Here is a 23692-nt window from a genome sequence, read left to right on the forward strand (position 1 = left end):
TATAAGACAACAGCGCTAGCCCCTGCACCACCATGCAGCCCTTGTTAACTGATGAGCTCTAGTAGGACTATTTATGTACTTAATGTTGTTCACTGTGTATGTTGTTTCCATTGTCTGAGTCTATGTGCCTGTGTTTCTATATGTTTATTGTTTTGACATGGCTGCAAACCAAATGTCCCTGGAGGACAATAAAGTTGAAGTGGATCAAATGAGCATAGCTCAGCAAGCAAGGGAATTTCACACAGGTTTTTTAGAGTTTGAATAGCTTACTACAGCAAAAATAATTACAATCAAACTAAATCACACATCTTAAGATCATGAAGTGTACGATTCTCAATTCTATTTGTCTTATAAGAAAACGATACTCCATTGATTACTTTAACAGCTGATAAATAGAAAGTAACTTGGACTGTATTAAAATTATTTTAAACATTTAACATATGAAGTGCCACAATTTTCAATAGAATGACGTTTTTTTTTGTTTGTTTTCAAGAATTTGTGGCACACAGCTCTTCGTGTGAGGGGGGAAATGTTTGCTATGAATATATCAGTGTATTCCCCAGCTCTTCTCAGTCTGTATTTGTACTCCTCCCTCCCTCCACCTCTGCCCGCCTGTCAGCTCGCCTCGACCACGTAGCAGCTTCCTGGCAGCGGCCGCCGCTTGTCTCAACTCTGCCTCCTCTCCCTCTCTTTCTGTCACACACTCACACAAGCAGTAGGGAGCCCATGTAGAACCACGTAGCACCAGCTTCGGATTTTAAACACCAGCAGCAGCAGCAGCGGCAGCGGCAGAAGCAGAAGCAGCGCTGAAGCAAAGCAATGGATCTGTTTGAGTTCGACTTTTTCAGAGACTGGGAGATTGAACAACCATGGTAAGTCCTGGACACACTGCTTAAAGATTCACTGTGAGTTATTTGTGTTTATATTAAATTAACGAGGTTAAATTGGTGAATGGACGGACACGGCAGCCCTGCTTTGGAGTTCAAATCAATGGTTTCATGTTTTTTTCTTCTTTTTGGGGGAGATGGAAAGGCAGCCAAAGAGAGTCTCTCAGAAATCGTGCAGACCGTCTCCCTTTGTCACCTTAAAGCTGCCGTTTTTGCTCCAGACGTAGTCTGCATACGCACAATATACCCAGAGTAACGCCGGCTTCTCCGCAGATTTATGGAGAAATAATGCAATGTCAGTGGACGGTATCCTTATGTCAGGCAACAGAACTGTGACTGGAAAGATCTGATCTTAGACAATGTTGGTCAACAGAGTTTAGGTGAGTTGTAGCTGCTGCTGCTGATGGTGGTGGTCGGTCTGTTGTCAGGAGCACAGGATGTCATGGACACATGAGAGAGAGAGAGAGAGAGAGAGCGAGAGAGAGCGAGAGAGAGAGAGAGAGAGAGGGAGAGAGAGAGGAATGATTTTGGGACGTCAGCGGAGCTTTAATTAATTTCCCACGTGTGTTTATGTGCATTTAGTGTGTGGGCTTGATTTGCCGGTATGCAACTGTGAATTAAATTAATAGTTTTTTTTTTTTTTAAATAGCCTTATTAAAATATATAACCTATCTTTGTCTGATTTCAGAATGATCTTTTAAATTAATAATACGTGTTGTTTTTCCATTCTGCATTCGGTGCTGCTTCCAGTAGTTACAGTGTCTCCTTTGTAGAGCCGTGGCTTTGTAATTAAATAATACAAATAATAAATCTGAATATAAATATATCAAATATTGATTAGTCCTATTATATTATTACATTATTATCTTATAATATATATGAGTATATATATGTGTACTACCAGTCAAAAGTTTGGAAACACAATAGTAACAGTATTATCCATAGTAAACTGTTATATATTGTAATAGCTGTAATATTTTACACATTTTAGAATAAAAGTACATATTAAAACAATAAAATAAAACATTTATATATATAAAAATAAATAAATGTTTTATATTTATGTTAACTTCAGCGTGTGTGTTTAAAAATGTTTCAGAATCTCAGCCAAATTAAATTATCTTATCTTATATTGACTGAAATGTCTCTCTTGGGAGGTTTTGCGATTCTGGACTGGAGCAACCAGGGATCAAATGATTGGACCCCTAATATTGAATCATTGATTGACATGTTCTTAGACCCAACTGAACATTTTTGTAGCTCTTAGAACGTGTGACTGCCAGTTCAAGGTAGGATATCTTTGCCTGGTTAAACCTCGTCTGAGATGAAAAATGATACGTCTTTTAAAGATGCTGCAATTGTTATAACTTGAAATGTTAAATGTGATGTTAATAATGAAATGATCCTGCTATTGACTAGGGCAGGGTGATATTGACCAAAAATCCAATCCAGCTCCTGCAGCCATATGTCCGATGTGTCCTAGGGCAAGACACTTAACCCCAAGTTGCTCCCACTGCTTTTTCTGTATGGGATGAGTTACTTCTGATGGACACTTTATACAGCTGTCTCTACCATCAGTGTGTGAATGTGTAATTGTGACGTGATGAAAAAGCGCTTTGAGTAGACTGAAAAGTCCATTTACCGTTTTCTTTTTACTATATATATCTCAAATGTCACAGAGGCGCTTTTCTAGACAGCCAGATGCACAATATCAACATGCACATGAAAAATAATATGAAATGTAACTACCCGTTTGTGAAATTTTTTTTTTTGTTATTCAGTCGGTTTTTGAGTTTCATATACAGAGAGGGAGAGAGGCGGGGCAGGACAGACAGCGAGAGGAGAAACAGGCGAACTGGGGCTCTAATGAAGAAACACATAACATTATTTTAATGTAATATAAACTATATTATATCTTAAAAACTTGATATACAGCCCAGACCTCAAGAAGAAGAAGGCCGACTGTTTAGGTCAGAGAGGTTGGAGGTTTAAAGGACTACTGACAGTCCATCAGCTGGTTGGTGATTCTGCATGAAATGGAATTTATTACAACGATTAATTTACAACTATGGCTTGTATTTAAGACATGACTGGTGATGGTGCGTCCATGCATATTCAGGATTTATGTCGGTAAATGAAAATGAGAAAATCCTTTGTTCTTCATCAAATGAAAAAACAAAACAGCATTAAATTAAAACTAGAGATTTGGCCGATCCAATCTCATATCAGTATCGGGTCTGATTTTGAAGTAATTTATGTATTGGATATCGAATATCGGACGGCGCTATTCAACGTCACTGATCACAAAATATGGTTGGTCACAAAAAAACATTCTCATCGCTCAGACATTCAGACTGAACTATAAGAAGTGCTCACAAATCGTCTCCATGACGACATTCAGACGAGAAGGGAGAACTCCTTCTTTATGATTAAAAGTATAATTCTTAAACTTCAGTTTCAAAGATTTAATTTGGAAAACCTGAAAGCTGCTGCTGCTTCCTGTTTGTATGTGAAGACATCACACTGCAGTGCTGGGATTACTACAGCTTTTTGCAGCCTGACACGTAACAACAACAATAACATTAATCCTTAAGATATAAAAGCATTGGTACATATGTATCGGAAACTGAAAGATCAGAACTGAAAAAAAAGTGGATCGTGCATCTCCACTTAAAACAGGATTGAAAACGTTTTTGACAATGGGTAAACTATTGTGCTTCAAATATTTTAAAAATGTTTCAAAGCACCTAAAAAATACAAAGCAAATTCATGTGTCATGCTTCAAAATATTTAGACACGTGTTACTACAGAGTTAACCACCTTGATCATTATAATATATTGACAGTTTTAGACAGTTCTTGAACGTTAAGGAGGTTAAGTATAAATGCCTCTTCACTCTAACAGTGTATTGGGAGTACAATCACTTGGCAACCGTCACCAGCAGGGAGAATCTCAGCACAGAAGGTGACACACACTGCTGTCCCTCAGCAGCCACCATGAAAGAGCCCCGGAGCAGGGTACTTAACACCCCACTGCTGGAGTGGAACTGCTGAGGGCTAACAGCAGGCTCATGGGTCTACACATGTACCCCCCCCCCATGTTCCCCACATGTACCCTCCCATGTACTCCTCCTTTCATAATTTCTCTGTCACATGAATTTACATGGAGGCATTTGTTGTTAACACAACTCGCTCTGTATTTGACAGTTCTTGGTAAACTTTGTTCTAAATTTTATTGATACACAATTTTGACACCAACTTGACAAAATGCTGACTGATCACTGATGTGTCCTTTGGCAAGACACTTAACCCAAAGTTGCTCCCACTGCTTCGTCGGCAATGTATTAATGTGTATGAATGGGAGTAGTTATTTCTGATGGTCACTTTACATAGCAACCTCTGCGTTCAGTGTGTGAATGTGTAGGTGTGACCTGTGGTGTAAAAAACGCTTTGAGTTGTCAGAAGACTAGAAAAGCTCAAGTCCATTTACCGAAGACTCAGTGTAGTGTGCCTGTACGATTGATTAACCATGATGTTTTAATGAATCACAGTTAACCAGTTAATCATTTGACCAGTTAACTGGTTAATAGTTTAACTGGTTAGCAGGTTCATCCTTAGTATATACTGATTATCACTTTACGTGACATCATCTACTTGTCAGTTTGGCAATGTGGTCTGAATGGGGGAATGTGACAAGTAGTGTAAAAGAGCTTTGATTGGTCAGAAGAGTAGATGGTGTGTTTTATTTTTCTGTCAAAAAATGCAGTAGAACATTCATCACAGAAGTTTGCATCATAGCTAAATGATGAGCCTTGGCTTGGCAGACCAACTCCACCAAATGTTATTTCACAACAACATCAGCTGCTGCTCAGAGGCTGTGAAAGGAAGCTGGCTCTTCCCAGGCTGACAAGAAATTGCAAAAAAATGTTAGAAAAAGGTGATAAGATAAATTGAAAAAAACATTTCTGGAAGAAATCTCTACCATTCCATACAGGAGGGAACAAAAAAGAATTGATTTTCTATTTTTTTTATATTACTGAGATATATGGATTTTTATTCTTTCAGAGCACTTCTTGGTAATGGCATCTTATGAGATCCTTTTTTATTCTGCAGCACAAAATAACGGATAAATGAGACAGAGAAGTTTGTCATGTTCACGATGCTGAAGCCTGAAGACAGAGAAATCTTAACGTTTCTTCAGATTATATTTCCACATTGTAAAGAGATAGTCATTGTAAAGAAAGCTTATAATTAACTTATTTATAGTTTACTTATTTCGATATTTCAAGCAGCACATTGGCACGTTAACATAAAACTTAAAATGTATTTTATGTTAATTAAAAGATAAAAGATTAATTTTAACCTAAGAGCTGCCTAGCTATGGGCGGCTGCAGACTGTTAAAATAAAACTTAATATTTTAGATCATACAGTATTGCGCTCCATAGAGCTGAATAAAACTACTGAGGCTCCTGATTAATCTCTGCTGAGTGGTTACTCCAATCGACAACATTCACATTACACACATTTTATCTACGCTAATAAAAATAATTGAAAAGAGCAGCTTTGAAAAAGTGAAAGTCTTCCCGGATTTGCATTAACTCGCAATTTCATGTGGATTTTTATTCCAGAGGGTGAGTGCAAAAAAGTAATTGTGAGAAGATGTAGACTTGGACGGATTCTTCCACAGGCTCTAATACTATACAGATGTAACTTTCCAGTTGTTGACGTATCTTCTTTTAGGACTTAGCTGATGCATCATAGCAACTTGACAAAAGGCCACAAACAATCAGTTCAAGTCCACCATCTGTGACATATTAAGATGAAAAAGGATTCTACCTTACCTCATGAGAAGATGGGAACGAGGTTTAACTCTTCTTAACTGAAAGGCTCTATTACCATTAGATACAACTATTGCATTCTCAAAGTCATCTTTAACTTGTTATCATCACTTAAAGGAGCAATATGTAACTACACGTAGAGTTTAAAATGAGTAAGGCAGTCCAAATTCAAAACATTGGAGAGAGCTGTCTCCCCCCACCCCCTCCTCCTAAGAGTCGATGCTCACGCAGACTGCCATGTTGCAGAAGCTTCAGTGTTTAGCCAGCTCTACATCGGTCTTACACCTTTCTGCATTCTAACCTTGAAATATATATTCACTGTATCGCCATTCTGCAAAAAATAATATCAAGATATGATTTTTGGTCCATATCGCCCAGCCCTTGTTCAAATATAAATAATGATTATTGTTGTTACAATAGCATTTGTCAGTTAAAATATGTTATAAATTAAACAAAATTAATTGCATGTATAAAATAGTCGTTGGTGGACAATACAACGAGGAGTGTACATGTGTGTTTGACAGAGGAGTGGAGAAAGAGAGAGCACAACGGATACAGAGACTTTGCAATCAGTGCCAGGTAGCTTCTGCCCTCATGCACCTAAGATACTGATACAACACACACACACACACACACACACACACACACACACACACACACACACACACACACACACACACACACACACACACACACACAGCATGTCCCGAGGTTGGCAAAGCCTCTGCCAAGAGAAGCATGGTGCAGCTTAAGAATGTTAACACATGCACACACACTCACACACACACAACACACACGCACACAACACACACACAACCCCACACACACATGCAGACACACACAACACATGCGCACACACCCACATGAACCTGGTGTATTAGTATATGTTTCTCTTCTCTGATTTTTTACAGTAACTGTTCATTTTGCCGATACCTCCACGAGACTGTATATTTGTGAATATATTTAATTTGAGCTGCCCTGCTTTTTGCAGGCATTTGTGAGACCTGTCTGGTTTTCTATTAGAGACATTGATAGATGTTAGTGGTGCTTTGGATCAGTGGGAGAGCTGGTCCTCTTCGATCTCAGCTCCTGCAGAACATATGTCAAAGTGTCTCTGGGTAAGACACTGAACCCCAAACCAGCGGTGTGGGAATGCATGTGAATGGGATTAGTTAATACCAATGGGCACTTTACATAGTGTTGTCTTCCAGGCGAACAACAGACCATCAGGTGTTACAGTGATGGAAGCGGGCAAGTGAACTGGTTCAGATATAACTGATTCTACCCGACCTCTGCATGTTTCTAATGAGCTCCACGAGCAGAAACGTGCTCAAACTAGGGTCAATGTTGGACATGCTTTTGAAAAATGGAGAGAGGTTAGAACGCCACACAACAATGGCACACAACAATTACTGTGAATATCCAGTTCAACATCAGACTCCTTCACAATGGCTGTTGCTTTCTGTCTCTGTTCTGATTTCACCCCTTTGAGAAATATTGTCATGTTTATGATATTGCGATATCTCGTCACACCCCTACTAGATACACCTTTTTTTTTGTTAACCTTCATTTAACCAGGAAAGAAACTCATTGAGATTCAAAATCTCTCAAACAACAAGCAGCCAAACATCCAAATACAAAAATACATCATTAGACATTAAAAGACACAAAAAACAAATCTGAACAGCAAATGCTTGTCAATATCATCAACGAACACATCAGGGAGAACATCTACAGCCAGATGTGTCTGCCTCTAAGTCAAAATCCTACACAGAAAAACATAAAGCTGTAACAATCCGACGTGGATTTACTTGTGATAGTTCTCTGTTTTCCTGAGTTTTTCTATTTAAACAGCAATAACAAATCTGAATTTGAAAGCCGGATGTCACAGAGTAAGCCAGAGCAAGATGGAGAGGTTTACTCAGAAAGCCTTTCGAGGCCTAGGCAAATGTACTGTGAGGTTTCGAAAGGTCATCCTCTACATGGAGGCCTCTCTGTGACAAATTACAGTATTTACAGCGGGTAGGAAGCGGCATCAAGACCCAGAGAAACACACAGAGTAAAAGAGGGGAGTGGAGGGGAGAGAGTGGGTTTGAATGTAGTTGGCAGTGTTAACATGAGAACAATGAAGACATTTGTACACTTTACTAGTGATGATCCTGTCTATGCACAGCACCTTGGGCCCTAGGGTAAACAAAGCGTCTTGTAGTGCAGCACAGGTGTCTTTTCTATTTTCCACCTCACTCAGTTGTCATTAACGGGGGGGGTGCTGAAATGCACATCCCCTAGCATGCATTAAGTTGAAGAGGAAGGGATGAGGGACAGTGGGTGGATGAATGAGAGGAAGGGAAGGGACCGTGGGTCGAAGAAATGAGAAAACAGAGTGGAGTGGGATGAATTCTCGTCAGGTGGTTGAAGGTGGGGTTTAGGTGTTTTCCGCCTCCTGACTCAAAGTAAATACATAAACTTCACTGAAACTCTTTGCTTCATCACCCTCGAAATGAACTTCCTGAATCATAGTCATTATCACGTTTCGCTCCAGAGGCAGAACACGTTCATCGAGTAATGACACTGACATCTGTCACAACAGAGCTAACAATAAACTAAAATAAATAGTTTGGTTTGTGTTTGTGTAACGACTTTTTCCATGAACATCTCAGCATTTGAAAAACATTAACTTAAACTAGCAACAGACAAAGAGCGGATGTCTGGTGATTAACAGATGCTAGTAAAACAAACAGATGATAAACTGAATGTGACTTCAGGGCTTTGCATGTGATATGTTCACAATTTGTATCCCTCAAAAAGAAAATTGTTCTGAAACTCTGAATTACCCCTTTGAGCCTTAAACAGTGCAAGGCACGGGTCTGTCAAACTAGAGAGTATATCAACCATAATTTTGCTCAGAGTAATGAACATCTTTAGACAAAGTACATCTTATAGCCTCGTAGACACAGAGCTTAATTTATAATTGCGTGGACTGACTGCCCTAATGCTTCAGTTAAGCCTCATTAGCCTGTTGATAGAGGGCAGTGGTTTGGTGAGGACACATTGGAAGCTGTAGGCCTTAACTCTGCCACTTCAACTATTGAAGAGAAAATTGTAAACAGGGAGCTCAATCAATAGGCTGTGCATGTGTGTGTGTGTGTGTGGGCCTCACTCTCACTTGCTGTGTGTAAATGTGCATCGCTTGTGTCTATGCATGATGCCCAGGCTGTCTAAATGTGTATTGATCCGGAGGTGGTGTTTTGTGTATCCGAAGGTCTGCTGTGATTTAGTTTCATTAAGTCTGCCTCGCACACAAATGATGATGGATAAAGTCAACTCAAGCATCATTTATCTGTGTTTTTCTAAAAGTAGTCTCATGACATTTAAGGCTCTCCGGATTTTAGCCTGATGCTTTTTGGGTAGTTGGAGGACCATTCCTTTAATATTTGGCTTGACTTCCATCTCAGAATTTTAACACTGCAGACGAGAAGAGGCAGGTCTGTGTCAATACTTGGACATACTTAAGGCTCATATTCAAAAGGTTTGTGTGCTTTTTCCTCTTGGATACAAACACACACCAACTCTGGACACATGTATATTTGTGTGCTATATTTGTGGGCTCATCTGTTTGTGTTCCCAGACTACAATACAATGAGAGCCTGAGTTAAAAGAAGGGAAATGGTAAATGGACTTATTGAGCTTGTGTAGTTCTTTTCTTGTCTATTTTGACTAGCAATTTTGTTTAGTGTCTAGCCCAAGGACACATCATACATGGGCTTTCTGGAGCTTGGGAGCTTGTATTAGGACACAGAACAGCGGATAGAGTCAGAAATCTTGGAGAGAGAGAGAGAGAGAGTGGGGCCAAAGGTCCGACTTGAACCTGGGCCACCTGCTTGGAGGACTATAGCCTCCGCACATGGGGCATGCACACTAACCACTCGGCTACTTGCCCTCCCAGAGCTTATGTTTGACAAAAGAAAGGAAAAAAAAGGAAAAAGAAACTGAGACCTGTAGTTACTTTCACCGGTGCTTTGAGGACTTTCATAAACCTACTGTATTTTGTAATGTGAAACACTCACAGCATGCCTAACACTTGACTGGTTTCTAGTTTTGTGATCAACTTTTTTATTAACACAAATTATTCAATGCAGGTAAAACACAAACACAGAATGGTTTACTAATGGCGTGACAAATCCCTCCCCAACCACCCACCTAACGTCCCCTCAAACAACCCTTCTAACCCTCCACCCCAACCCTTACAGTCTCTTGATATAGTGATTATTTGTGGTTGGGGCGGTTGTGGCTCAATTGGTAAAGTTAGTTCTATCAACCAGAAGGTTGGGGGTTCGATTCCCAGCCCCTGCAGCAACCATAAATTGCTCCTGCTGCTTCGTTGGCGGCGTATGCATGTGTATGCATTGGATTAGTTACCTCTGATGGTCACTTTACATAGCTCTGTTTTTACACTCTGCCATCAGTGTGTAAAAACACTTTGAGTAGTCAGAAGACTAGAAAATTACTATACAAGCTCAAGTACCATTGGTATCTTTACAGTACATGCAAGACAAAACAAAACAATCCAAATAAGCTTGATATTTAGTGTGCACACTTAATGTATTAATCTTATCAAGTACTTCAAAGGAAGTGTATACAAATCAGAAAATGCCAAACTCCTGCTTTAAGTAAAATGTGTTCCCCTTATGAAGAAGGGTAGATATAACTAATGTTGGAGGGATCAGTCTTCCTGGATGACATCCAACTTGTAATAGATGAAGAAAGTCATTTGGCAAGCTCATCAGTTGCACTAGCCTGTGTGTAACGTGCCGTCACCAAGAGCCGGCCTGTGCCCTGCGTAGGGATGACAATTGAAAACAGGTCACGTCTGCACATTTTCACACTGACAGAACACTAAGTGCTTGTCCATCTGAATCTGCTGAAGATCGAGGCTTTTCACAACATTCATATCCCCAGTGTAGCAACCAGGTACGTGGGTGGCCTTGATGGTCTCATGCAGGATAAAGTGACCTAGAAAACATCTGCTAGTCTGTCAGGCCCTTTTCTAGAGGCCCCAGGTGCTGTTCCACTAGACAGATGGACAATGCAAAAAATAAGAGTGATTCACAGACTCCTCAGATAGTCCTCGATTAAATGTCGGGACAAGATGAACCAACATGTATTTACACCTAAGCTCACATTTCCAGTTCATTGACAACTTCAAACCTAAATGCTTCTCTTGTTAGATTTAAATCATGTCTCATTCAGAGTTATTCAGGGTTGTTTATTTTGGTTGATACAAAAACATTTTGAGTCTTGAACTGTGTCCCCTTTTTGTAAACTTGTATTGCGTAGGAAAAGAACCTGTTTTTCAAGACAGTTATATAATTGTAGTTTTCCCACACAGTGCTTCACACATATTGCAATGCTTCTGTATTTACCCTGCTGTTATATCAATTTAACAGAAGTTATCAAGAGTTAAGATATTATACGAGATCTGTTGATTACCTTTTAAAAGGTCTTACTTGACATCTTATATGTATGCAAGCAGCTTTGCTTTTATGTGCCCATGGAGGGATCTGTAAAGGTCTTTGCAGATAAGACAGATACTGTTGGGATTAATGCAGAGACAGCATAAATTCTCTTATGTCAAGAACAGATAGCATTATATCAGGTTGAAAATGGCTCCAAAATAAGATGCACATGTAAAGCATCAGAAAAAAAAAAAAAAGACAGGCACCACAATTGCATGGTTCATTTCATGTAGCACATGAAAGTGGACTACAACCATTTCATTATCTTAGACACCCTGACAATTATAGTAGCCATTGATTTATTTAAAGCGCTTTTGCTAGTTCTGATCATAGTCTGTATAAAACATGGACGTAGTGCCAGTGACGTCACCCTTCGGTTTCTGACGAGGAGTTTTTGAAGCCAAACAATGGCGGTCCCCATATTAGAAATGACTCTACCCAACTTTTAACCAACAGCCTCCTGGCAAACAGCTACATCACTAATAGTTTAGAGTTGAGATATTTGGTTGAATTACATGTTTATATGCATGTTTTGTTTTACAGGAAAATGACAATAATTATCAAAAAGTTATCATTTCACATTTTATTGCAAATTATATATTACAATGATCCGAAATTGGAAAGGGAAATATTTGGAAATCATCTGCTCAAGTTGCCATTTCTCAGTGTAGGTGGAATAGGACATAAATGAGGCGACGCCTGCGAGCTAGTTCAGGCAGTCAACACGAGCTGCAATGATTTCACACTTGACATACCTCATTCTCAACAATCACCTGACAACACCTCCTTCCAATTAGTCGTCTATTTAAGCTGCAAGATTTCCGGTCTCTCCCTCTACTCCTTTATTGCCAGCTCTGACTCAGCCCCACCACCACCACCCCAACATCCACCTGTAGGAGGACTGGGGGGGGTTTAAGGTTAGACTATGACTGTAAACTTTAGCTTGTTGCTGAATCACCAGTACCATACTATGAGTTAAGAAATCAACTTATACTCTACAAATGAGAAGTCCATTCAAACAATTGTGAAAATAACTGATAACACTAAACGTACTTTACGGTAACACTTTAAATCAAAGTTTGTATAGTGCTTTTCTAGTCTTCAGACAGTGCTTTTACACCGCAGGTAATACATTTCACACCCATTCACACACTGATGGCAGAGGTTGCTTTATAAAGTGACCATCAGAAGTAACTAATCTCATTCATACACATGCATATGCCACCGATGAAGCATTTGGGGTTAAGTTTCTTGCCCAAGGACATATCGGACATTTTGCTGCAGGATTGAGAGACAACCGACTCTACAAACTACAAATATTCACCATTAGCTATTTGCTTATAAGCAACGTAAGCAGCAGTGACCCAAAAAAATGCACACATTCAGGGTTTGCTTTCAGTCGAAGCATCTTTTGAATTTAAAGGACCGCATTGCAGCATATTTTAGTCCACTTGGGACGTCCCTGGACACCAACCTGTTTTTTATCTGTGTTAAAAGTCGAGCGGTACCTTTCTCACCTACATCCAAAAATGTAGGGACAATGTAAGGGTTCTCAAAGCCACTGGCTTTGTATTGAAGCCCCTCAAAGAAGTTCATAACACCTGAAGTTAGTGCTTCAATGATGTGAATTCACTAAAATCCATGAGCAATTAAATACCTCACACAAGATCCCTAACAGCAGTCTTGAACTGATGCTTGTGTGGATTAAGTGCAATGTAAGGTAACTATTTTCATCTGTCTCATCCAAAAGGCAAAAGTGTCCATTTTCTAACCCAGTGCTGACACAAGGGACGGCTGTTCAACATGAGTCTGTTTCTGTTCAAGGCTTCTGCCTGTTAAAAGGAAGTTTTTCCTTTCCACTGCTACTGTTGTTCATGATGGATTGGGTCTCTGCAAATAATAGTATAAAGAGAAAGAGTATTGAAGTGACAAAAACTCCAAAAATGTGTTTTTTCCTGTAACCTCTCCAATATCTTCTGGTATTTACCACTTTGGAAGAAACGGGAACAGTTCATCAAACGCGCAGACATGATCCAAAATAAATCCAGTGAGACTTGATGTTTAACGTTGCTGGTAGATTTATTGCCCATCAAAGTTAACCAAAAAAACATATGAAATGGCTCCAATAACCTGAAAAACATTTCTACTGAGCTTACTATATGCATGTATTTAATTGGTTTGATGCTGTCATTGCACTTTCCAGCAATAAGACAATGCTTTTTCTCATAGTTGGCACATGTGTAATGCTACAGAATAGTGTGCAGTGGTTAGAGCCAAATGGCTTAAGGTCTGTAGTTGTACAGACACCAAGCAGCTGTTAACCCTCCCTGTGCCGAGGCAAGATAATTGGCTGGAAAAGCCTTTGTCTGAGACAGAGAGAAAAAGGAGGTGGTGAGAAGGCATGTTTGCAGTGTGTGTGTGTGTGTGTGTGTGTGTGTGTGTGTGTGTGCGTGTGTGCGTGCGTGCGTGCGTGCGTGCGTGCGTGCACGTGTGTGTGTGTGTGTGTGTGTGTGTGTGTGTGTGTGTGTGTGTGTGTGTGTGTCCTTGGGGGTCTCTCTATCCATCTCACTCGCTCTCCCTCTCCGGTCTGCTTGTTACCATAGCAACATAGAAGAAAAGGTACTGCTGCTGGAGTCCAAAAATTTTTATCATCTTTTTCAGACACGTGCATACACACACACACACACACACACACACACACACACACACACACACACACACACACACACACACACACACACACACACACATACACACACACACACCACCAAGTACACACATTCGTACACTTCTCCTTTTCTATGTAAGTCTTTCTTGCATACAAACCAACAGTCAGTGTGTGTGTGTTTATCTGTGTGTCTGTGTGAGTCCAGTACAGCTTGCTAGTGCTGGCACGCAAAAGCAGACAGACACTGAGAAAGACAGAAATTGGTTTATGGAAAAGGAGGACAGGCGGAGTGTTGCAGCAGACTAGATGAGGTCATGTAAGAACAGCAGGGTATATTTAAGCTATTGAAGGGTGATAATTGGCTTTTACTTGTTCATTATTTCGCATGTTTTTGTAAACCAGCTGTCAGTGTATTGTACAACAATTATACGCTCTGCCTCTGCAAGGTGCAATGAAGCATTGTTAGCCGGCTTATGACAGTTTTTGCAGAGAGTACCAAAAAATGCAACCTTGCATCTAATAATGCCTGCATGCTGAATGTCACAAGACCACTCTTTTTTTTTTTTAACACCAAGCAGACTGGGTTGGTGTGTTGACTGGACTGTTAGCTTAGCATGACTTAGCATAGTCAACTCTACTCTCTGTGCCTGTGAAAAACAAATATATCATAATAAAGAAAAGGCACTAACAGACAATTTTTGATATAAAGGCATTTTATTCATTGTTGAACAAGTAAAGTTATACATGTTGATCATCTGTTTCTCTGCATCCCACTTCAATGTCCAGGAACTGCCAAACATTCAAACATTTAGTCTGACTTAAACTGTCAAAACATGCATGCAAGCATGTTAGCATGTTAGTCCGACTGAAATCATACTAACACGCCTACATACTGCAGTTGGACATTGATTTTTTTGTATTTTGTATTTTGTTTATTAGGATAAGCCCCTTGATTTGTATCATCTCATTTTCCAGGGGGTCCTAAAAGAAGACAATTCACAACATGACAGGATGATGAAAATTGACAACAATTCAAAAGAGGAATGAAAAGAAAGAAAAAAAAAAAGACAAAATATCAACAACACCCAAACAGACAACACAAAGTAACCCACTAAGACGAAACAGAGTAGTGGATGAAAAACAATTCAACCCAATGATGGCCAATATGATCAGGAGTAACAAAGGAAAGAACATGAGCGGATCCATACAAGTAGAGACGGTGACAGTATTAGTGGGAACATGAACACTCATCACTGAAACAGAAGACTAAGTCTTAAATGAACAAAGTGACTAAATAGATCTGATGTGTACAGGTAAGTTATTCCAGTCAGAAAGAGCTTTAAGTCTTTTTTTGCCACTTGCTCTTTTTAAACGTGGAACAACAAATTCTTAGTGTGGGAATTTGAAGTGAAGGGTACAAAAGACTGTTTTAAATAAGGTGGCCTCGGCATTGTGGGCTGCCTCACAGTTTCTGCCCCGGGCTTTTACAGCATAAAGCCATAGCATAGCAAAAGCAGCATAAAGCCATAACACAGCATAAAGCATAAAGCCATAGCATAGCAAAAGTCTCATTGTCGTCTACCTTAGGGTATCCAGTGTTTCCCCTAGGCTTAAAGTGTTGGGGGGGTGGGGACAAGCTGACATGCCGACACGGCGACACAAACGCTTGAAGGAATCTTGGTGTTCATGTGTTACTTTTAATGACAGCTGTCCTTTTCTATCTGAAAGGTATCCTTAAATTACTTCTTTCCCTGATTTCCGACTCTATCCACTATCCTATCTCTACAATAAAGGCACAAAAAGCCCAAACATAAATCTTAAAAAATATATATATAATGGTAGGGGAAACACTGGTATCACTAAATGCTATAGGGATAGTGTGCCTCACATTTGTACCCAAAGTAAAGCGCAGAGTATATCTGAAATGTACAGAGCTGTAAAGTTGTCTAAAGTTTTCACCTTTCAACAACAACCAATTTGCTGTTTGATAACTTTTTAGCAAGGTCAACCAGAGGAAGGTAGCGTGATACTTGCTGGCATAATTTCACCTACCATAATGAAATCTGACATACTTTCATCAATTAATCAATCCTCCCTCGGTGCTTATAAACCGTGACAAAGACAGAAGTCCAATTAAATGGCCTAATGGAGCTGTAACTAGCTGGACTTAACTGTGCAGGTAAATGTTCTGACTGTCTCTGGTAGGAGTCTGCTCCTATATAAGGGGAGACTGAAGTCCTTGGGGAGTGGAGTTGGAGAGCATGGTGATGGCTGTCAGCAGTAAAACAGAAAGTGTTCGGAGCTGCAAGGGCCCAGAGTGGCCTTGTATAGAGCTCAGTTTTTCATTTTCACTTTTTTGCATTGTTACTTTTGTGTTAACTCTTACAGGGGGTTTCTAAGTATTATTATTAAATATATTTTGTCTCCCGGCGTGGATAATGTGTGTTGATTTTGCTGTAGGGGATTGTTGTGCACTGTAAATAAGTTCACTGTGAATATTACATTTTTACCTTATCATATATAATGAAAGGTTTGTGCTACCATCAGGGTCTCTGGCATCTTTCTGCACATGGTTTCAGACTCGCTCTAGTCTCTAGTCTTACCAGTCTCAATAACAAATTGATAAATAATGTCCAGCTACTGCAAAACTCTGTTTACAGAGAAAAAGCTCAGTCAGTCAGATGCACAAGGTTAGTGACCTGTTGGAATTACTTCTGTCTCATGCAAAGCCTTCTTTACTACAACAACAGAGTAATAAAACATGAAAGTCCTGTGTGATAAGAAGAACAATTTGGTAGAGATTGGACTGAGCCGATCTTATTTTGGTAATGGGCCCAATATTGACTTAAATTCACGGATCAGATATTGGACTGACGTCACCGATCCAGGTCACTGATTAAGAAAGATCGTTGAACATTTAAAAAAACTTGCACAGTCTCGCTTTGAAAACATTCAGGCTGAACTGAAGATCGAACGTCTAAGAAATATATTGGCCAATAAATCGGTATCAGCTTTTTTATTCCCAATATCGATATAGGTATCGGCCCCAAAAATCCCATATTGGTCGAGCCCTAACTGATAGAACTGATAAACTCTACAATATCACCACTGCAAACTAATGCTGAACAAAACCTAGTGGTGCAACTGATCACACATCTTACAGTTTGGATAACAGATAGTTTTTTCTGATCAGCCAAGAAGAAGAAACAATATATAAATAAAACATGTTTCTTGCTCTTTAAATGCATTTAATCGACATTACAAACTCAAAACTTCCTCCAAAATATCCATCAGCGAATAACAAATCTGTTGTTATCTGTAAAACCTTTTTTATTGTATGTGTTTTGACAATGTTGAACACGTAACATACACACAACGCTCATTAAGTGGGTTTGTGTGTGCCTGTACACTTGCACCTGCAGCACGTGTTGTATGAGTCAGACTAAACAAACTGGGGGCGTGCGGACTATATTTTCAGTTTTTGAACCAAACACAGCGCTGTGTAACAAACTCTGATAGTTGGCTAAGTTTACATCTACAAACTACAGCAAGCTGTGAGAGTATATTACTGAAGACAACAACTCTGTTACTAACCACAACAACTCAGCGCAGGGATTAAGCAGCACATTTATTGTACACATTGATGATGCCTGTTCTTGATCGATCACGTGCGGTCAGAACTGTGGGGGTTGATCAAAGTGGCTCAAAGATCAATTGTGATCTGTAGTACCATGAATAAAATAGTATAATGTACAGTATGTCTAAGTTTTATTCCAGAGCTACAATCACGACCCAGAATGAATGTGGCTGTGTATGCACACAAATGAAAACAACATTTAGTGTAAGTATCAAATGGCTGTCTGTTTAATCAGTAGAATAGTAGACACGTGTTAAACAAACAACATGAACACAGACACAAAATCCCAGCAGTAATGACAAGCATGTGACATCAGCGATAAAGTCTAAGACAGAGATCATAAGCGTGATAATGACTGTGATTACATTAGTAATCCTGTTATGTTCAAGATGACAGATCTCATTAACATATAAACAGACTTAAACACTGTATGCACTGAGGAGATGAACAGGCTCACTCTCACACACACACACACACACACACACACACACACACACACACACACACACACACACACACACACACACACACACACACACACACACACACACAAACAACAACAACAACGTATATACGCAGGGAGAGAGACAGACTTTAAAGCACATGAATAATATGATACAGCTATTTACGACATTATGTCATTATGGTGAGAAACACACACATGTACACACACACATGCACACACACACACACACACACACACACACTGTTAATGGTCTTTAATCTGTCTCTGTCTCTTCCTGTCTGCCCCTATGATAAACTGCCTGTCTGACATTGCTTTCTTATTGCAGTGTGTGCGCACGCGCCTGTGTAGGTTTGCGTGCGTATGTGCGTGTGTGTGTGTGTGTGTGTGTGTGTGTGTGTGTAGGTGTGCGTGTGTGTGTGTCTGTTTTAACTAGACTGTGTTTTCATAGCTCAGCCCTCAGAGCCACACTCCATCTTTTGTCCTTTATTTCACCTGTTTTTTGAACATTTGCCGTCTGAATCAATGAACCTCGCTTTACAAGGTGTTATACTGAAGAAAGATAAAGCCCTATAATTTATACAGCTAATCAGGGAATAATCTGTTTTTCATTTAACCGTAAGCAGTAAAGGATGTGTTGTTGTTTATTGTGTTGGCAGCTGGAAACACATGTAGCCTCTTAGCTTGACACATTTCTGTGTAGTGATTAGCCTGAGAACATTATAACTTAAGGAATATAATGTCACTGTTGCCTGTGAACATCCATTTTTCTCACATTTCTTTTACGCGTATGAGAAGTTCGGAAGTCATTTGGCCGGCTGCCACATGAAAACGCCCGTCAGGCAGACTTTGGAGTTTTACACATCAAAGGCAGAGTGGAAAGAAATCTTGAAATCAGATGATGGAAAGCAGCGCTCTGCAGCCTCAAAACATGAGAACAGCTGGGTGTAATCAGAGTTCATTGACAGCCTGTAAGGGGAAGGGGTGATGCAAGAAGGTGCTGTGAGGGAGTTCACCGCAATTGTCTACAGTGATGGGAAATTACTAGATAATTACAATCAACTGAATTGGTTTATGATCAGGTAAACAATAAACAAAAACATTTGTAGGTTTAAAACCCAAGAATTGTATTTTCTTTTATCATTTATTGTGGCAACGTTAGCACCTTTATTACATTTATCGAGGTGTCTTCTTCACTGTCTTTAAGAAGGTATCCACTAAGTTATAGATTTCTTAAGATTTATATGTATTTAAATTGTCTCATATGCATGACTCAAATACCAAAAAATGACAAAAACACTCTCTCACATGAACACACACTCAGCATCACCAACAAAGAAAAGCAATCTTACAAGCTAAATCATAATAAATATATTTCAATCAGGATAAAAAATGGATCTCACCATAATGCACTATTTTTCTTTGTACAAGACTTGTGAAAATCCTTTCCCACATTTCATCCGGCCATTTTCAACAACGCCTAATTAATAAAAGGTACTACAAAGTTTCATTCTTAATGAAAGCCTCGAGATTCTTAACACCAGAGGTGCGAATTATCTCACATCTTTATCAATGCTCGTTTTGTATTCTAAAAGAAGAACAGGTCATCGTCACTGATGTGCTGGAACGAGTTGGAAGGAAAAACTTTTTTAAATGATTATTTATTTTATTTACAACAACAGAAATATCATTAACTCACACACAGCTACAATCTAATAAAGTGAAACAGTTCAATCTGTATTTAAAGGTAAAGTAAGAATGAACATCATTTGAAGAAACAGACAAAAGAAGCCATTTGGACATTTATAATGACTTCTGGGAGACAAAGGCTGAAGTGAGATGAGATGAGATGAGGTGAGGTGAGGTGAGGTGAGATGCAGTGGGAAAGGCTCCGTCTTTGCGGCCTGTTATATTTTCCCGTAGTTGCTGCTTTTTCTTTAGTCCTCTTTTCTATGTTGTTCTCTTTAATATTTCTCACTGGTCTCCATAAACCATTTTATTACAGTATCAAAACTATAGAGGCCCATAGTTAAATACATGTGCACGTGAAAAAATAAGCAATTTTTAGCATTGTAGAAGGAAACTCTTCTGCTTCAGCACCTCCACAAATGGAGCACGTACAAAAAATATAATTCAGTGGATACCTTCTTCAAGACAGGACCCAAAAAAATACTGGCGCACACAAATCACTTAAAGCAAATTTAATAAAGGTGCAAAGGACTTACTTTCCCACACACTGCATCTTCCTTCTAACACAGTCAGATGCAGTTTGTCAAAACGGTAGTCCTTTGCAACTTTATTAAGTTTGCCTTAAAGGTCAGATATTATCCTCCTTTAAAACCAGTTAAAATAAGTCTCAGAGTTCCCCAGAATTTGCATGTAAAGTTTCTTGTTCTAAATCCACTCTGATTCTGTATTTGATCATGCCTATAAACCCCTCTATTTCAGCCGTGCTCAGAACAGGCTGTTTCTGTGTCTGTAGCTTTAAATGTAAATGAGCTGTTTCTGACCACACCCCCTTCTGAAGGGGCTTGGGTGTCTTCGGCTTTCTGGCTCCATGCCCTATAGTTTACGATGAGAAGGCAGACTCAGAGGGCAGAACAAACCCAGCTGTGGGAGTGTCACCCACCTGGAGGAGGGGCTACTGCTCTTTGTGATGTCATGAAGGCAAAATCTGGGGCAGGCAAAAGACAGAGAGGATGGACTTTTCTCATAATTGTAGTTTGTAGACAGACAGACAGACAGGGACACATATTAATGTTAGAAAAACATGGTAAATTGTCTTTAGCATAACATGTGACCTTTAAGTGATTTGTGTGCTCCAGTATTTTCTTTGGTTCATGTCTGAAAGAAGGTATCCACTGAATTATAGTTTTTGTAAATTTTTTGCATTGCCAGCATATTTGTATTCTTATTTCCTATATTGCAGAGGCACAGAATCAACAGAAATTCTCCAGACATGAGACACATCTGACTTAATTAGAGCTCAGTGATACTTCCAGTGGACTAAATCTAATGAAGCCTGTTAACATCACAAAGCCTCACAAGTAGAGCTCCGTGTGGAGCTATTTTAGGACACACATAAGACCTTAAATTGAGAGCTTCATTACACATTTGCACACCTGGGTTTTCTTGAATATTTTGACATTAGTTGTTGGCGTCACAGTTGAAATAGTGTAAAACTATCGAAAGGAAGTATCAAGGAGTGTTGGGGGTCTCTCGTGTTTGTTCTTGTGCGTCCTAGTGAGTAAATGTGTGCTTCTGAAACAATAGTACTAGAAACTATTTATCATACTGGCTAAACCAAAGATCATTGTTATCCAAGTGTAAACACAATTCATATGACAAACACAAAAAGAAACAATATGTGGAGAACTTCAGATACTGTGTGATTCCCATATTTTGTGTTGTCGTAGGCTCTCCTACACTTTGATGTGACTCATCAAAGAACACGGAGCTGCACAGTCTTCTCACTTCTTGCTCATTCCTCGCTCTCAGTCTATTTAATCCATCCATCAGTGTCACATTCAAGGGTTTGTGTGATGTGCATGAAAACAAAGCAGGACGATGTTGGAAGGCTGGGTCTCATTATAATATCTGCTCTCATGTCAAACTTACACACAAACACAATGCATGGATTTAGCATATTCTTAATGCCACCAACATGGAAACGTTAAAGTGACATATATCCACACTGATGACTTTGTGAATGTTCTCCTCCCCTTTTTTCTGTCTAAGAATGCCTGCCTATATATCCCTTAATGAACACACAACGCAGGAAACACATGCAAACACGCAGAAACTGCGTCATTGAACTGACACTTCAAACAAAGCTTTTGTCTGCTGCCTGACAGCTATTCCTCTCTCCTTCACCCTCTCCTCCTCTCTCATTATCCCCCTCACTTCTCCCCGTCATCCAAAACACTCCAGATAAAAACAACACTGACACACACACACACACACACACACACACACACACACACACACACACACACACACACACACACACACACACACACACACACACACACACACACACACACACACACACACAGAAAATGCATTTGCAAGTTTATTCCGTCTTTACAATCCTGGATGTCCCACATAAATGAAATACAGACAATTCAAAATCTGCACAGCTTGAGCTTTTAGGTAATTATCTTTGCTTCATTTTGAGAGTAAAAAGACGTAAGTGAAATGAATAAAATCTGGGCAAACCCCTGCCTACAAATGTCCTGATTGCTTCATGAGTTAAAACACATTTCCAAGCCTTTGCCTTGAACTGTTCTGGCAGTTATTCCCAATAGACACAAATGGTGTACGAGTCCATGAAGACTGGCTCCAGTTGATTTTCAATGAAGCAGCTCTCCACACATCTTGTGTTAACTTACACATACTGAAGACGCCTTTACTTCTGACAACATAACATGGCTACTTCAACATGATCAAGCCAACTGACAGACAAGCATAAACATCTGGCAGAAAGGGGTGCCTTGGAAACAACACTGTTTTTATTCATATTGAATGTAGAATATTTGAATTATTTAAGGGAGGTATGTTTGAGTGAAAAAGTCCAGCATACACATTTGAATAGACTGCCATGGCAATTTGAAGCTGTGTTAGTCCAAATCCCCCCCATGATACCCACCATTCATTAATAGGGCTTGCACACTTGCAGAAATATCATGAAAAAGTCAATGCTATGTGTAGTCTGTTGGACTTTGCATTGATATAAAGGCAAATAGTCTCATTATAGCATCATATAGCGGACTCTGTTGCTTCGTCCGCTACATCCGTGTTGTTTATTTACGCCAGCTCTTACCTCAGGAGACCCCCCCACCCCCCTCCTCCTGTCAAACAGGGATAGTCTCCAGCGTTGAGGTTCATATGTGAACAGCAAGGTCAGGAGAATCTCTGGAGCAGTCCTCCTGATATTATCTCGATAGTTTCAGGAGTGCATGTGTGAAAACGGCTTAAGAAAAGAACCTGTATATCTGCACTGGGCTGCTGCACAACCTGCTGAGTCTCAGGTTCAGTGCTTGGCACCTGTGTAGCGTTGGCTAATGGGAGAAAATGTTAGAGAGGTTGATGAAGTTGTGTGAGAGACGTTGGAGTGTGTGCATTGAGTTATCTGGGGAGCACAGCAAAGCTCTGCTGAGATTAAAACGCTTACTTTGGCTATCAGCATTACTCCAGGACACACGCACACACACACACACACACACACACACACACACACACACACACACACACACACACACACACACACACACACACACACACATTCAGTCTGAAGGAGAGCAGCATGGTAAAAAAAACTGCAAACACTATACTTCCATTCACAGAAAATATCAACATTGACAGAATGCCCACTGCTGATATAAACACTGCTATAAATCACCACCAGTCCATCCATCTGTCCGTCCATCTGTCCATCTAGCTTCTTCTTCCATCATCAACAGTGGGTTATTCTGTATCTACTTTTTCTACAATGCAGACAAACTGTCTTTGGGCACCTAAAATATTCCATCTAAAATGTCATATTAACAAATGTGTGGCCTTTTTTACTTTAAGTACTCATTTAGCATTTTAGTTAAATAACAATTCAGGACAAACTGGCCTTGTGGATTTGTCTACAGTTTAGTACATGGGGCATTTGGGACTCAGAGATGGAGCTGATGTC

General features: G+C 39.7%; 1 protein-coding gene across 1 annotated transcript in view; it reads left to right on the top strand.

Annotated features, from left to right (window-relative positions):
• The first annotated feature begins 641 nt into the window (after positions 1 to 641).
• The window catches only part of aff2 (AF4/FMR2 family, member 2), a 99251-nt gene continuing 76200 nt past the window's right edge, over positions 642 to 23692 (top strand). The window contains exon 1 of the mRNA XM_065958606.1: positions 642 to 872. Coding sequence (XP_065814678.1) covers positions 820 to 872 — 53 coding nt within the window. The 5' untranslated portion in view covers positions 642 to 819. The remainder of the gene's footprint in view (positions 873 to 23692) is intronic.

This window comes from Labrus bergylta, chromosome 9 (genome assembly GCF_963930695.1).
Source record: "Labrus bergylta chromosome 9, fLabBer1.1, whole genome shotgun sequence".
Classification (NCBI taxonomy): Eukaryota; Metazoa; Chordata; class Actinopteri; order Labriformes; family Labridae; genus Labrus; species Labrus bergylta.